Below are 17,445 nucleotides of genomic sequence, written 5' to 3'. Positions count from 1 at the left end.
CATTTTCAAATCTTAATGCCCTTTCCACCTTCCTCTACACTGATTAATGTAAATTCCAGAGAGGTTAAACACATATTCAGATAGGTGATCAGTTTTGCTGTACAAAATTTTGAAATATTAGCACTGAAAGATATAATATATCAAAGAATATTGGAAGAAAGTCTGAGAGGAAAAACTAATATCAAAATATCTATCTATCTATATCTATCTATGTGTGTATATATATAGGCATACATAGATAGATAAAGATAATAGTAATTGGATGCCAGTGGAGAGTAATAAGAGATTGAAAGCCCTAAACTGCCCAATTATTGTTTGTATTACGAGGTCTTGAAAAGTCTACATCTCAATGGCTCCCTGTAAAAAACCAGCAGGGATATGGCAAAAGATGCATTCTCAGTCAAGAACAGTATTCCCACTACCACCCTCCCCCTCAGAACTGCCCTCATGGGCTCATTGTGCCCCACTACATCTGGGACATGGAACCCATACATGTTCAAGCTAGAAAATCAAGCTGATAGCTTCCCTCTTTAGAAAGTGAGGTACTGTTTTGGTCTTCTCCAGGTAACTGAAAGTTCCTAGGTGCTGGTTTCACATCCAGAAAGCAAAGCCACTGCCAAATAACTTGACTTTAGCTATTTAAAAAAATTTCTAATACGATTATTATGGCTTAAGAATTGTTTGAAAGAAACCAATATATCCTTCACCAGGAGAATGGATAAACAAACTGTGAAACACACTTATGACGGAATGTGAAAGTGATAGTCACTCAGTCGTGTCTGACTCTTTGTGACCCATGGACTATAGCCTGCCAGGCTCCTCTGTCCAGGGAATTCTTCAGGCGAGAATACTAGAGTGGGTAGTCATTCCTTTCTCCAGGGGTTCTTCCCAACCCAGGGATCGAACTTGAGACTCCTGTGTTGCAAGCAGATTCTTTACCATCTTAGCCACAAGGAATGTTATTCATTAATTAGAAGCAATGCACTATCAAGCCACAAAAGGGCATGGAGGTAACTCAAATGCATTTCTCTCAGCAAAAGAAGTTAAGTCTGAAAAACTATTTGATTTCTCCTATATGACATGCAGAAAAAGGCAAAACTATAGAGACAGTAAAAAGATCAGTAGTTGCTAGGGATTTAGAAGGAGGGGAGTAGGAATGGACAGGTGGAGGGTGGAGCCCAGTTGATATTGGTTCATCAGTTATAACGGACGTACCACACCAATGCAAACTGTTACTAGGTGGAAGAGTGTTCAGGGAATAAGGGATATAGGTAAATTTTCTGTATTTTCTGAAAAACTCTTCTGTAAACCTAAGGTTGCTCTTAAAATAAAGTCTATGTTTGTAAAATGGACTAAAGATGCCCAGAAGGCACACAAAGAGTAAATAAGCACAAGATTATTATTATTAGATGGATTCAAATAATAACACAATGAAATACCATCCCATACTTATTACAATGGATAGAATTAAATATAAATAATAAATAGAAAGTGAAACAAGAAATCAAAACTAACAATACCAGGTGCTGGTAAGGATGTGGGGCAATTGGAACTCTCAGTCCTTTCTAGTAGGAATGCAGAATGGTATGGCCACTCTAGAAAGAGTTTGGCAGTTTCTTATAAAGTTGTAACTGCTCTAATCACATGACCCAGTCATTTCATTTTTAGATATTTACCATAGAAAAGTGGAAACTGATATTCACACACAAATGTTCACATAAATGTTTATAGCATCTTAATTGTTGTGGCAGTCTGAACCATGGGTTTGCAAAGAATTTCCAGACATAGAGTATTGTAGAAGGAGGGAGTTTATTAAGAACAAAGAGCAGAGATAATGTGGGCACTGCTAATGTCTCAGTGGAAAGTCGACGCTTTTTTTGGGTTAGTAGCCAATTTTTATAGCTTCAAGACAAAATTTCTGCTGCAAAGTTGGCATTAAAGTGATATAGGGTGGGTATATTTTTGCCTAATATGTGGTCAGGAAGCCTACTGGTGATGTTCACCTACTGAGGGCTTTTGACAGCGATTATAATGGGGCTCAGTCAGCTTCCGAGATGACCTTGGTTCTGGGCTCTGCTTCTGTGGTCTTGGGGCAGGACTCCACCTTAATTTATAGTCATCCCAACTGGAAACAACATAAAAGTTCTTTAGAGATTAAATGATCAAAATGCTGTATATTAATTCACTGGAATACTACTCAGCAAATAGGAATCAGGTATTAATACCTCTAATACCATAGTTAAATGTCAAAAGCCTTATTCCAAGGGAAAGGAGCCAATCTCAAAACACAAAATATAATGATTCTATTTATATGAACTTCTGGTAAAATACAAAACATACAGAAACACTAATCTGATCAACTGTTTCCAGGTTAGGTATTAATGAAAGGTTTGACTACAGAAATCTAGCACAAAATAGTTTTTTGGAGTAATGGAATTATCTTTTATCCTGAATGTAGTAGTGGCTACATGAGTCTGTATAAGTGCTAAAACCCACAAGATTATTCTAAAAAATAATTCATACTCCATGTACATTAAGAAACTGTCTTCCCAAGCTATACATAGTAGCAAGAAAAGGCAGAAACGAACCAACACCTCAGAGTGAATGGGAGGGTAAAAAGTGTAAGGATGGAATATAGATGCTCACACAGGAAACTAAAGAATAAGATTGAATACATCTGAATGTCACTAAGTTGACAACTGAGAACAAGTCAATTATTTTTTATTTGAAGGTTTTAATTTTATTTTTCTGCATTTCACTTTATAAATTAGTGTAAAACCCAAAGGTGCAAAAGAATACAAAACAAAACGTTATTCTCCCCTTATTTTCACCTTTGACATTTTAAATTTGTAATCTTAAAGACATTGCAACACTATATGGACAATCACATACACTAGTGCTTTGTATACATTTATAATAATGATATGATTATATTTTATGATCTCTTTTTTTCATTAAATATACCACAAGAAACACACAGTTTTCTACCCTGCACCATGCTTTGGGGAAGCTGTTTATGAAGAAAATAAATGGATAAGGAAAACCATAAATATGGATAAGAAAAAATAATTTGCTTCTGGTCTAGGAGAATTCATGTCATGATCAAATGCTTCAGGCCACACTGACCTGCAGCTTATATGATGCTCCTAGTACAGGGGATTCTGGTCTGCTCCAGGCATTGGACAGATGGTCAAATGCTCTGACTCACTGGGCCAAAGCCTGAAAAAAGGCTTTAAGGGCCCACCAAAGGCTCCTTGAGACAAGGTGTGAATGTGAGATTTATCTACCATATTATAAAATGAAATACGTCCCTCCTCATATTCTAGGAAAATACACACTCTGGCCGGGTGCGCCTTTACAGTGAGTTTTGTTTCTGGAGAGGTGAGTGCCCAATACTCCTGCTTATAGAACCTGAGAGCCCAGAAACCATCCTCAGGTTTGATACAAATCCTGCCCTTTCTCATTACATGAGGCCTACAAATCCCTAGGTCCCATGCGCCATGGCTCCCGACCTCTACTTCCCAGTACCACCTCCCTGAGGTGATGACTTGATGACCCAGCACACAGGGAAGAGAACAAAATCTCTGTGGGTCCTCAGGCAGATCTTGAGACTTCTCTCCCCAGGTTACACGTCTGTTCCCTTCTGACAAGAAGAGGGAAGCATGGGCAGTGGCTGGATCCATAGTAACATCCACTGCAAAGACAATAATCATTTTAATATCTGAAAAAGAGGGATCAGGAAGCAGACATACTGCTATTATTAGCCTGAGATATTTTTGAGCTTGTGGGACACTCATATATTCCCACATGGACTCTTTCATCTGCCCTCTTCCAATAAATCCTCAGACTGATCCTGAGAGAGTAAGGAGTAGTCTCTCTTCTGCCATCAGGGAATAACTCACCAGCCTGGAAAAATTCTTTCCTCCAGTCTAAAAAGCAAATAAATAGTCATTATCAGACCTAGTACCTGAATTTCCTTGTACAAGAGGTAATTTCTTCTTTCTAATGCTTCTTTTGCTAAGGATCATACCCATTCAAATGGGTATTCCAAAAGTATTCTATAACTTTTGCTTGAACTAAAGCTTTCACTGCTTTTCTTATTAAATATTTTTATAAGAATGAACTCCTCTAAATTATTCTTAATATAGTGCAGACTATAGGCATTCCCAACAAACAGTTACCCTCTTCTTAAACAAATAGCTAAATTAATGCTTGCCTTTCACCACCTTCACTGAATTTAGTTGAGACTATGCAACTGAACTGCAGGCAATAAAATGTGTTCAGCACGGGACCATATCATTTCTAGATTTGACAATAAAATAGTTCATGTGATTTTTTTTTCATTTTCAGTCTCACTGTACACTTTCCCACCCAATCCCAGAATTGTAAGGCCCTAAAAATGGAGAAAACTGGAAAAAAAACCTAGTCCTCAGAGCTACTTAAGAGAGTTATTCTGGAGTACTACTGACCAAGATGATATAATTTATATGAGTGTGGTTAAACTGTGGAGATAATGGGAATTGCTTTTTTAAAAAAATCAAAGCTAATTGCATTGCTTGATGCAGAAAGTGCTATTGTAAAGTGAAAGCAAAATACTGTAACCAACACTTAAAAAGTGTGTGGTCTTGGTTTAATGCTTAGGTAATAGGAGTGACCAAAAAAAGGTGAAACTGACTGCATATAGAGACATCCATGATATGTGTGTGTGTTAGGTTGCTTCAGTCACGTCCAGCTCTTTGCAACTTTATGGACTGTAGCCCGCCAGACTCCTCTGTTCATGGGATTCTCCAAGCAAGAACACTGGAGTGGGTTTCCATGCCCTCCTCCAGGAGATCTTCCCAACCCAGGGATTGAACCTGTGTTTCTTATGTCTCCTGCATTGACAAGTGGGTTCTTTACCACTAGCGCCACCTGGGAAGCCCAAGATATCCATGGTAAGAGGAGACAAAACAGTTGCTAAGACATTTTCCTATGATTACTTAGGAAACATACCTTATGCACTACACAGGACTAAAGGAGCTAATTTAAAGAGGGTATTCACTGGGTCTGTTATTGATGTTCTATTTAAAACTATTCATTTTTAAATAATTATTCACCTTTTTTTCACTCATAAATCAAAATAAATGAAAAGCTTCCAAAATGGGTAAATTTTCAAAGTTAAAAGGTGACTTTCTAGCCAAGAGTCAGCAAACTATGTACGGCCTGGGAGCCAAATCTGGCCCACCCCATGTTTGTTTAAATAGTTTTATTGTAACACAACTGTGTGTGTGCATGTGTGTGTTCGGTTGCTGTGTTGTGTCCGACTGTTTGCTATTCCATGGACTACAGCCCACCAGGCTCCTCTGTCCATGGGATTCTCCAGGTAAGAATACTGAACTGGGTTGCCATTTCCTTCTCAACACAGCCATACTAAGTATGTATTGTCTGTGGCTGCCTTTGCGCTAAAAGGGCACAGTTGAGTAATTGTGACAGGACCATGTAACCCACAAACCTTACAATATTTACAGTCTTGGCCTTTACAGAACAAGTATGGCCATCACTTTTGTAGGCCACCTAAAATAAGAGATGAAATTAAAAGTGCACTCAGCACAAGGGAATAGTGCAATTTATTTATGGAATAGAGTGTTTTAGGAAAATTAAGAGTGAGCAGAAATCAAGATGATGGACTTTTTACAACTTTACCAGGGAGCTTCAAGTGAGCAACCATAAAGGGGGACCTTAGAAAAAAACTGAGATTGGCAAATAAGTCTATAGTTGTATTTTTCATACAATGATTGACACATGAAACTAACTGGAAGAAAATGTATGAGAAACCTACTTAATTAGGAGGAAAATGTTGTTGAAATCAACATGAAGAATATTTCTGGAAGGGCTGAGTAAATAACTAAGCAAATCATCTTCCCCAAGGCAACAACTGAGACTGGAGAAATTGTGAAAAAAGATCACTTTATATTAAGAAAGAGTCATTCATGAAAAAATACTTAAAATTGCTAGTTAAAGAATGACCATAAAAGGATGACCTCTTAAAAATAAAATTAAATTAGCAATAAAAAACAGAAGCAAATTTTAGATATACAGAACATTTGGATATAAATCAATATATTTATAAATAATCTGTGAATCAAAAAGACAATTTTGAAAATACTTGAAATTGAATAAAAACAAAATTGCTACCTACCAAACTATTGAATGCAGCTAAAAGTATTGCCTAGAGGGAAACTTAGAGCTTTAAATGTTTGAAGCAGAGAAAGTATTATTTTAAACCAGTAACCTAAGCTTCTCCCCAAATGTACTAAAAGGAGAAGAATAAACTAAATTAGAACAACAGAACAGAATTTTGAGTCTAGAAGTCAATTTATGATCAAGTGATGTTTTTTCAAAAGTTACAAATGCAATTCAATGAGGAAAAGTATACTCTCAAGAGTTGGTGCTAGCACAGCTGGATATCCACATACAAAAAAAATATGTTTAGATCTTTCCCTCTACTCACACAAAACAATTAACTCAAAATGTGTGATAGACCTAATGGTAATAGCTAAAAATATAAAATTTTCAGTAGAAAAAATTAGAGAAAAAATTGAATAACCTTGTTATACAAAGATTACTGAAGATGTAATGTAGGAAGAATGAATAAAAACCACAAAAGAGAAAATTATACTTTACTTTCATTTCTTAATTTCTGCTTTAATTAACTTGTAAGACACACATGAGAAAAAGATGAAAAAATACTTTAAAAATTATTGTTCTTGCTATGTTTGCTAAGGACAAGAAATTGTGTTCTATATTTTTTTTTTGTCATGTGGTAGTTAGTAGTACAATATCGCATAGACTTTAAAAGCTTAATTCTATATCTTAGAATCATCTTCTTCAGGGTCATGTACTTACCAGGGTACAATGATGTCTTCTGCCAGCCTGCAAGTGAGCAAAATGAGAAAATATTATCCCTTCCTGGTCCTTGTATCTTTTCCTCTCTCATCACTGGCATTCTCTAAGTATTCAGTGACTTATTTACTTCTCCATACCTTCCCTTCTTCACAATACTGTGACCATGCCTTTAACTTTAGAAAGAATAATAGACAAACTGAAAGGAACGAGGGGAGGAAGAAAGAAAGGAGTAACAGGAAGAACAGAGGTGAAAGGATAAAGAACTGAAAAGAGTGAGACAAAGACTGAAACAGTAAAGAAAAGAGTTGTAAGGGGATAAGAGAAAGGAACAAACGCTTGAGAAATATCCATCCAAAATTAGAATTTTTTTTCAATCTCAAGGAAAAGATATCATCAATTAAGAAAGAAAATGAGCTAACTCATTTTTACAGATTCTCTTCCATTCATGCTTCTACAGTGAGCACATACAAGGGTATAATATGCCTGACTTTTTTAGGAAGGAGGTTTAGAGAAGGGTTAGGTATTTTATTATTTGTGGAATTTGATCCCATGAACGAACTTCTGAGTTACTTACCATTCTTAAATTGAGCTTTCCTCTCATCTGAAAGGAGATGTACACATCAGACAGGGACTCTCAAAGAGATGAAGAAACAGGAAAAAAGATATGCTTTTCACTGAGGGGTTTATCTTAATTATTACTATTATTAGTCAAGCCATTGCTCTATTCTGAAATTGTTTTTTATGAATAAAATAAAGTTGAATCTCATGATTTTAAGTGTTAAATCAAGACAAGCAGATAAATTATTCCTAACATGATAGCTGCAATATGTAGAGGCAGTAGAGGAATGCAAAAGATACATGAAATGAGGAGTTAAGGGGAAAGAATAAAGGAAAGCAAGGGGTTACCAGAAGAGGAAAATCTTGCAAATATTTGACTACTAGAATACAATTACCAATTTCATTTTGCAATTTTCCTGAAAAACAAGAATGAAAAACCTATGTTAATGTTACAGAGAAACAAAAACCTAAACCTGCTTGGAAGGATGACATACGATGACTTAAATAAGCTCATTATGATTTTTAAGAAAACCTCAGTTTTCTCCAACACTTGTTTCAAAATAGAAAGAAAATAAGAAAGCATATTACATGTTAATATAGATAAATAAGTTTACAGTTAAAATTCAAGAGGAAAATTATCCAATTCCTCTATGAAGTATTCTTTTAGTCATGATAATCATCACCTGCAATGTTGTCATGCTATAAATCATCTGTGCAATAGAAACTACAGTTTATTCAATGTTTCCAATGACAAATATTTGGTAAGTGCTTTATGTAATTAATGAATACTAGAAAAATAATTGTGAAATAGTGCTCCTCTGTTCACAAAAGAAAAATCTGAGAATCAAAGTGGTCAGTAGCATGAAGAAATTTCTGTTGGTTAATGGGCAGATCAAAAATTTGAACTCAGCTCTGTTTAAATGAGAACTGAAGATTCTGTATCACTATACCTCCCTAACCCTATCCCTTTTGTATCCCTATAAACCTCCACTCCTGGTCCAGCCTGTTGAGTCTTCAATCACAAGGTAGAGAACAGTGGCACTCTCTACAAGGAACAATTTATTGTACATTTTCAACAGGGTCCTGCATAGAAGAGGTTTTGAATTTTTCTTAGAATCAGATCAAGGGCATAGTAAGCACCAAGAGAGCTTTTTCAAATATATTCTCATTAGAATTTCATTCATTTCAGAGTCATGAGAAGGAGTTACTGTTAGCATCATGGGGACAATCAAAATATAACAATACATCAGATAAAGAGAAGAGTGAATGGGAAAAGTGAGTTAGCTGGTGAAAGCAGAACAAAGAGAAACAGGTGATAGAAGTTTGTAATATAGTAAGAATAAATAAAATTCACAAAAGAGAAAAGTATACATAGTATGTAGGAGGATTGAAAAAAAGAAGATGCAAGAAAAATCACTATAGAAAGATCATATCTTACAAATTGTCATTAAAGTTTACCATTTTCTCTCCTGAGTTGATCTGAAAAAACAAAAAGTAATATATAAACCACTACAATATTGTAAAGTAATTAGCCTTCAATTAAAATAAATAAATTAGTTAAAAAAGAATGCTTATGAAAGAGCTAATAGGAAGATCATATTTTGTAAAGAGGCATTGAAGTTTACCATTTTCTTTCCTAAGTTGATCTGAAAAAAATAAAAATTTTAATATATAAGAATTCTTAAGAAACAGCTAATAGGAAGATTATATTTTGTAAAGAGTCATTAAAGTTTACCATTTTCTTTCCTAGGTTGATCTGAAAAAAACAAAAAAGTAATATAAGAATTCTTATGAAACATTTAACAGAAAGATCATGTTTTGTAAATAATCATTAAAGTTTACCATTTTCTTTCCTAAGTTGACCCGAAAAATAAGAAGTAATATAAAAATCACTAAGAAACAGAAACACAAAAACCTTCGAAAATGTCTTCACCTGTTCTATAGAGTGAAGAAATTTATATTTATTTTCTAGGTGTTGTACTGTAAAATATACAGGGGTCACATTGCTCTTTACCAAATGATGAAGTAGAAAAAGAAATTTTAGTTTATCATGACTGAACTTAAAATCCCACAAAAAAGTCCTTTTAATGATATGGTAACATTACTATTATCATCACCATCATCATCACCATTACAAAAATTGACTTTTACTGAAGTACTTTCCCTGTACTAGACTCTATGATACTTGTTTTAGAAGTAGCATTACATTTGGTCATCAGAAGTACTCCAGACAAGTTATTACACATATGCAGAAGAGTAAAGTGAAGTTAGAGCAAAGATACATTTCTTGCTGAATTCCCCCACAGTAGCTTATTTCAGAGTCAGAACTTTATCTAACATTGTCTGACATCAAAAATAACTATTTTACCCAATACAAGTATCTGTTCTGTTTTCTGTATTATCTCTGGGCACTTCAGCATCATTTTTAAAAGTAACCTGTCATCTTCTTGTTGAACGATATGTCAGTTGATGGATGAGATTTAGTAATGAATTCATTTTTAAAAGTAATGCCATTTAAAAGTAAACTGGACATCCTCTGTCCCTGAAAATAGCTTTTTAAAAGGTGAAATTCTCCTTAGGATTATAAGAGGTAGAGCTAGCCAGTATTTTGAAAACCACCTAAGTAACAGTTAAGAAAATTTTTTCTTTAGAGCAATTCACTTATTATAAAAGTGAAGTATTAGTTGCCTTTTGTTACTTTGATGACCAAGTTCTTAGATTATTAAAACTATATGGCAGTAAAACTCATACTGGAAAAAAACCATAAATCTTGTTTCCATTTACACCCTATTTTCAACTCCACAATGCACTTAAATTCTTCGTTGCCTTTGACATTGATATGTCTAGAAATTATTAAAGGTTTTTATGGGAGTTGGACTTTCTCTTCTGTTTTATGACCCTATTTACTATGTACAAGTAATATCATATTTTTCCAAAAATATTTTTTTCCAAAAATTTCTATTTTTTATAAAATTTAACACTGCTTTGTCTGCATATTTCTATAAAATTTAACACTGTTTTGGTCCCTCTTTATTTGTTACTGTTTGGTTTGACTTTCATTGTAATATGAGTGAGTGAAAGTCGCTCAGTCGTTTCCGACTCTTTGGGACCCCATGGCCTATTCAGTCCATGGAATTCTCCAGGCCAGAATACTGGAGTGGGTAGCCTATGCCTTCCCCAGGGGATCTTCCCAACCCAGGAATCAAACCTGGGTCTCCTGCATTGCAGGCCTATTCTTTACCAACTGAGCTATCAGGGAAACCCCTCATTGTAATATTATTCTTCCATTAACAGGTCTCTCTGGTAAAAAGATAGAAGCATATAAAAGTTATTTTTAACCAACCTACTCCAATGATTCATAATTTAACCTAATATGTGTCAAAACAGAAAAAATGGGGTGTGCACTTGCCTGTGTATTTTATTATTAGACAAAGAGACTTTCAGTAGAAAAATAAAGCCTTAGAGGAAAGCAGCACCCTCAAATACTATGCAGTACTCTGTAATACTGTGTAATACATAGCAAGACTATGTAAAGAGTTTGTCAGACGCTTAAAAGTTAAACACTGCACTTCATATTTTTTCCTATTTCAACCACATTAGTGAAAATAAAATTAGTCTTTTAACATAATCAAAACCCTCCAATCATTAATTCATACATATAGACTTCTTTTATTTACTGTATTATGTTCTACTACCTTCATATTATGTACTCCAAATGATACAAACCTAAATGCCAAGTGTTTAAAAATATAAAACTCTTAAAAGAAAACATAAAGTTACATTTTCATAACCTTGGATTTGAGAATGGATTCTTAAAAATGATACCAATGCACAAGCAACAAAAGAAAGGACAGCAGATAAATTGGAGTTGATTTAAAAAATTTTGAAAACTTCTGTTCATCAAAAGATTAAACAGTGAAGAGACAAGGTACAGAATGGGAGAAAATATTTGCAAATTACATATTTTAAGGGCCTAGGATCAAATATATATAAAGAAAATAAAGTTCTGACTGCTCAATGACAGAAAAAAAAGAATCCAGTTTTAAAATAAGCAAAGGTCATTTAAAAAAGGTCATTTAAAAAAAAGAGCAAAGGTCTTGACTAGACATTTCTCCAAGGAAGATGAACAACTGACTAGCATATGAAAAGATACTCAATTTCTTTCCTCCATTGGGAGATGCAAATCAAAACCCTAATGAGATACCACTTTACAGGCACTACTATGACTATAATTTTCAAAAATAAAAAGTAACAAGTGTTATTGAGATAGAAGAGACACTGGAACTCTAATACATTGCTGATTGTAGTGTAAAATGGTGCCATCTTTATAGGAAACAGATTCTCAATATAAACAAAGTATACCATATAACCCAGCAATTGCTAAGTATATACTACCCGCCCCCGCAACTGAAAACAGGCATTTAAAGAAAAACAGCAATCAGGAGCCATACCATTCACAATAATCAAAAAAGCGTAAAAAGTCCAAATGCCCATTAACAATTTATGGATAAACAAAATGTGGTATACCTATACAATGAATTTGGCCTTAAAAAGGAATGAAGTACTTATACATGCTACAACATAAATGAACCTCAAAAACTTTATGCAAGTGAACAAAGGCAGACACAAAAAATGTGGCATATAGTATAATTCCACGCGTATGGGATCAGAGACAGAAAGCAGACCAGTCAGTGGCTGCCAGAGACTAAGAAGTGGGGGAATGAGAAGTGACTTCTTAATGAGTGTGAAGTTTACTTTTAGGGTGATAAAATTATTTTGAAACTAGATGGAAGTGATAGTTACTCAATATCATGAATGTATCAAATGTCACTGAATTGCACACTTCAGTGGTTAACTTAACATTACATGAATTTTACCTCAATAGAAGGATTGGGGGCAGGAGGAGAAGGGGACGACAGAGGGTGAGATGGCTGGATCGCATCACAGACTCGATGGACATGGGTTTGGGTAAACTCCGGGAGCTGGTGATGGACAGGGAGGCCTGGCATGCTGTGATTCATGGGGTCGCAAAGAGTTGGACACGACTGAGCAACTGAACTGAACTGAACTGAGAAGTAAATATAAATCAATAGAAGCCATCCAAAAATAAAAAAACAGAAAGTCGAATCAATGCATTTACTCACGGACAAAGCCCTTGGTTCTAACAGCGCAACAATACTCGTAGATAGAGTTGCTCTCGCAGAGTCAAGGGCTGACATTGCTCTAGTTATGTAATGTATATTTCTCTGAAGATAAAAGGCCCACCTTGTTCTGACTTCTTTTCTTCCTTCATTGTTTCTGAAAAAATATTAGAAAAAATTTGGACAATATGGAAAAACAAATAGGAACAAATTTACTACAGATTAAATCGAAGCAAATTGCAAACAGGATCAACAGAGTTTCAAATAGGTTGGTATGCCAGGGGAAAACTTTTATTTTGTGTAAGTATCAAAATACTGGAAACCTTTCCTTGTTATTGTTTGCTATGATGTTTGCTGTAATGATATCTTTTAAGTGGGTCAAAACTCACCCTTTTCCTTTATTTTCTCTGCAAAACAAGTATTGATATTAAAAAATTGAGGTAATTAACAAATTTAAAAATTCACAAATAAAATTACAGAGAAACAAATAGTAATTCTTTTATGGACAAAATTCTATTTTACATAATGCCAATGTACCAAGAACATAGCTTTTATATAAATCAGGTCTGATTTTTCTTCAATTATGTATTTTCCATTTGGGAGGAGATAAATTGTCCTTTTACTTCCTTTCTCTTAATAAAAGATTAGATAAGCTCATTTGTTTCCAATAAATTGATACAACTTACAAATGAATTAAGAATTAGAATCAACTAGGTTATTAATCAAATCTTTGTATATGGATGAAGATAACATACCTTTTTCTTTCTTCATGTTTTCTAAAAAAAAAGGAAACTTTTAATTTCCAGAATAAAAACTGATAAAGACAAACTTCACCTTATCCACCATATCCTTCCCTTCCTCTTTATTAATCCCTCTGGGGTCATTTCCTTTAAGCTTGCAGAAATTCCTTTAGAGTTTCTCATTAAACAAACATTCTGATAAATTCCTTGCTTTCCTTTCTCCCATACATGATTGTCCTTATTTTGTATTTTTCACTGAAGACTATTTTCACTGAGTATATATATATATAGACTACTGTGTTGACAGTTTTCTCAATCACATTTTAAAGCTGTTGCCACACTGCACTCTTTCTCCTGTGATTTCTGATGTGAAACCATCTGATCTTAAATAATTTCTTCTCTATTGTTTTCCTCTAGAAACTTTTAAGAGTTCTTTATCTTTGGTTTTCAAGAATTATGTTTGTGATGTATCTGCATGTGTACGTGCTCAGTTGCTCAGTTGTGTCAGACTCTCTGCTACCCCACGGACTGTAGCCCACGAGGCTCCTCTGTCCATGGAATTTTCCAGGCAAGAATACTGAAGTGGGTTGTTGTTTCCTTCTCCAGGAGCTCTTTGCAACCCAGGCATCAAACCTGCACCTCTTGTGTCTCCTGCATTGATTGGCAGGTGGATTCTTTACCCCTGTGATGTATCTAGGCATATAGTTATTCACGGAGTTTATTCTGCTTGTAAGTTGCCTAGCATTTTGCAAATTTAAATCATCAAGTTTGAAAAACTTGTGACATTTTTCTTCAAATATGTTTTATACCTCAGTCTTCCTCTCTCCTCTGGGAATCTCATGACTTTTATGTTAGAATTTTTGATATTATCTCATAGTTTCTCCGTAGCTCTCTTCATTGTTTAAATATATTTTCTTTCTTAGTCTTCAGATTAAAAAAATATATATAGATTTGTCTTCCAGTTTCTGGTCTTTTTACTTTGTCATCTATGTTCTGCTATTGTATCAATTTGGTAATAATTAAATTATACATATTATATTTTTCAGTTCTAAAATTTTGATTTGGCTATCTTTTCTAATCTTTTTTCTCTGCTAAGAATTTCTATTTTTTTCATTTCTAGTTTCTACTATACCTGAGGTAGTGTGGCAATGGTTTATTTAACTATTCATTGAAAGGTATTTGTATTATTTAATGCTAATATAAATAAAGTTGCTATGAATATTTGTTTCTCTTCCAACACTCAGAGCAAAGTCAATATTTGTGCAAATATCACAGGAATAGGTCCTGGGGACCGACTGGCAAGCAGGCCTCCACTGCAGGGCCTCCACTGCAGGCCCTCTTACGGCACACACTAGAACCTCCTCTTTCCCACGGCCACAGCCTCTGAGGCCACTTCTGCTGCTGTTGTCACCTCTGTTGTCACAAATCTGGACCCAGGTCAAAAGTACCATGGAGAGTTTCCCTGGTGATCCAGTGGTTAAGAATGCGCCTGCCAATGTAGGGGACACTGGTTCTATCCCTGCTCCAGGAAGACACCACATGCCACAGAGCAACTAAGCTCACGCACCGCAACTATTGAGCTTGTGCTCTAGAGCCCATGAGCCACAACTACTGAGCCCATGCTCTGTAACTACTGAAGTCCCCGCACATAGAGACTGCTGCACAGCAAGAGAAGCCACTGCAATGAGAAACCTGTGCACCTCAGCTAGAGAGCAGCCCCCACCTGCTGCAATTAAAGAAAGCTGACATATAGCAACAAAGACCCACCACAGCCAAAACATGAAATAAATAAATAATTAATTAAAAACAAAAAACACTGGAAGATTTAAATTGCTCCTTATCCAGTAGATGTGTAAGCATGGCAAGGACTAACATACGAACACATAGATATGACCGGCTGAGTGTCAAATCTGGGCTTTCCTGGTTGATCAGACAGTAAAGAAAACACTCTGCCTGCAATGTGGGAAACCCAAATTCAAACCCCTGGTTGGGAAGATCCCCTGGAGAAGGGAATGGCTACACCCACTCCAGTATTCTTGCCTGGAGAATTCTATGGACAGAGGAACCTGGCTGGCTACAGTCCATGGGTTCTTGCAAAGAGTGGGAATGACTGAGCGACTTTCACTTTCTGGGCCTGACAATGCAGAATCTATGGGATTCTGTAGCTCAGAATATTCTCCCAATAAAGTTATAATAATTTATATATGTAAGAGGCACATAAAGAAAATCAAATCCATCTCTTTTATCAGCCTAAGAGCGCAGAACAGTAGCTCTCCTGTTTCTTGTTCTATAATATTTTTCAGTGAAATATTTGTGATTAGCCATTCATAGGTAAGATGTTTGAATTCCTTAAATTGGATTGTGTGGCTCTATCCTTTGAAGTGAGCTTCTCTGGTGGCTCAATGGTAAAGAATCCACCTGCCAATCAGGAGACTCAGGTTCGATCACTGGGTCGGGAAGATCCCCTGGAGAAGGAAATGGCAACCCACTCCAGTGTTCTTGTGTGGGAAATCCCATGAACAAAGGAGCCTGGCAGACTGCAGTCCATGGGGTCACAAAAGAGTCAGACACAACTTAGCAACTAAACAACAACAATCCTTTGAAGTAGATTCTAATACTATATTGATTGCTTTAGTTTATTATTAGGAATTTTAAAAGATATTTGGTGAAATTTTGAATCCTGTTTTGTGCCAATGTCCATTTTTCTGTTGTGATGACTATATTAATTTAAATTGAGTTTTTAAAAATTTTATCTTGATTTGATTTAAGAGCATTTATTTAAAGCCAGTGTGTTTGTTTTAGTATAAAATATTTTCATGGGATTTCATTCAGCAATGCTCATTGAGTTCTACTGCTGTCTAAGAATCTATACTGAAAAATATCTGTGTATTTCCTTAAATATTTCTGCACATTCAGAAGTTTTGAATTTGTAAAATATTGCATAATTTGTTTGCTAAGGAGATTTTTTTTTCTAAAAGCAACTTTAAAAATTGTGAAAACCCTGTGGTAAAATTTTTCTTAACATTACCCTGCAAATCTTGATTGAGAATATAGGATTTTTTCTTTACATATTATAATGCAATCCTCCACCTGATTTAGGCATCTACTCTCTAATATAAGAAAAATAATTCCTATATATGACCATGAAGATTTCAACAAGGACTTCCCTGGTGGTCCAGAGGTTAAGAATCCATCTGCCAATGCAGGGATTTGATCCCTGATCCTGGAAGATCCCTCATGCCACAGAACAACTAAGCCTATGCACCACAACTACTGAATCAGTGCTTTAGAGCTCATGTGCTGTAACTATTTTATTAGAGCCCACGTGCTGTAATCCATGTGCCTAGAGCCTGTACTCTACGATGAGAAAAGCCACTGCAATGAGAAGCTTGTACACCACAACAAAGAGTACCCCTACTCACCGCAACTAGAGAAAGCTGGTGTATAGCAACGAAGACTTAGCACAGCAAAAATAAATAAATAAATAAATATTTCAACAAAATTATATCAGTGGTAGTCAATACATAACATTTTTGCAGATATATCCAATGATGAAAAAGGCATCATCATTAAAATATTTCCTAATAGATAGAGCTCAAATATGACTCTTTACAGCTTCAAGCAGTTATTCCTAATGCTAACTGTTGAAATAACTCTGGAGAGAAAGCGAGAAATGGAGAGACTGAAAGAGAGAATTTATTCTCAATGAAAAGTTATCAAAATAGTTGACAAATGTCAACTATTTATTCTGTTAATTTAAAAGAAATGTTTTCAGAAACTTTGCAGTTTGGGTGAATGGTACACTTGATGAATTGCAATTTGTCAAAATCTTTCTTAAATAGTGTTGTCTAGAACTAAATGAATGAGCTCCCATCAAAAGTACACAGTGGAGTGAGACTATTCCTGCTTTTGCCTCCAGTTCAGCTTTTATAAAGGGAAGTTCAGAACCTGCTCATGTCTGTTATCATCACCATTCAGAAACCATGTCAAAGTCTGTCAGACAGTGGACAGTTCCCTTAAGATATCATGACTTTAATTATTTAAGTATTTAGTAACTTACCATTTTTGTGATATTCCCTCCAGGATACTTCAATAATAAAGAACGTCACTAAGAGGTAGAG

At 35.2% G+C, this 17,445-nt stretch overlaps 1 protein-coding gene across 1 annotated transcript; it reads right to left on the bottom strand.

Annotated features, from left to right (window-relative positions):
• Positions 1-3,146: 3,146 nt before the first annotated feature.
• LOC145519021 (butyrophilin subfamily 1 member A1-like) lies at positions 3,147-13,355 on the bottom strand. Its single transcript, XM_081524268.1, has 9 exons — positions 13,340-13,355; positions 9,179-9,199; positions 9,069-9,089; positions 8,902-8,922; positions 7,839-7,859; positions 7,460-7,486; positions 6,886-6,912; positions 3,903-3,929; positions 3,147-3,694 (listed from the first exon to the last, which is right to left on the bottom strand). Exons 1-9 carry the CDS (start codon positions 13,353-13,355, stop codon positions 3,147-3,149), a joined length of 729 nt encoding a protein of 242 aa, XP_081380394.1.
• Positions 13,356-17,445: the final 4,090 nt, after the last annotated feature.

Source organism: Giraffa tippelskirchi, chromosome 8 (genome assembly GCF_054371585.1).
Source record: "Giraffa tippelskirchi isolate mGirTip1 chromosome 8, T2T-mGirTip1v1.2.pri, whole genome shotgun sequence".
NCBI lineage: Eukaryota > Metazoa > Chordata > Mammalia > Artiodactyla > Giraffidae > Giraffa > Giraffa tippelskirchi.
Note: the sequence above shows the minus strand (reverse complement) of the source record. Positions and strands in the feature narration are given on the sequence as shown.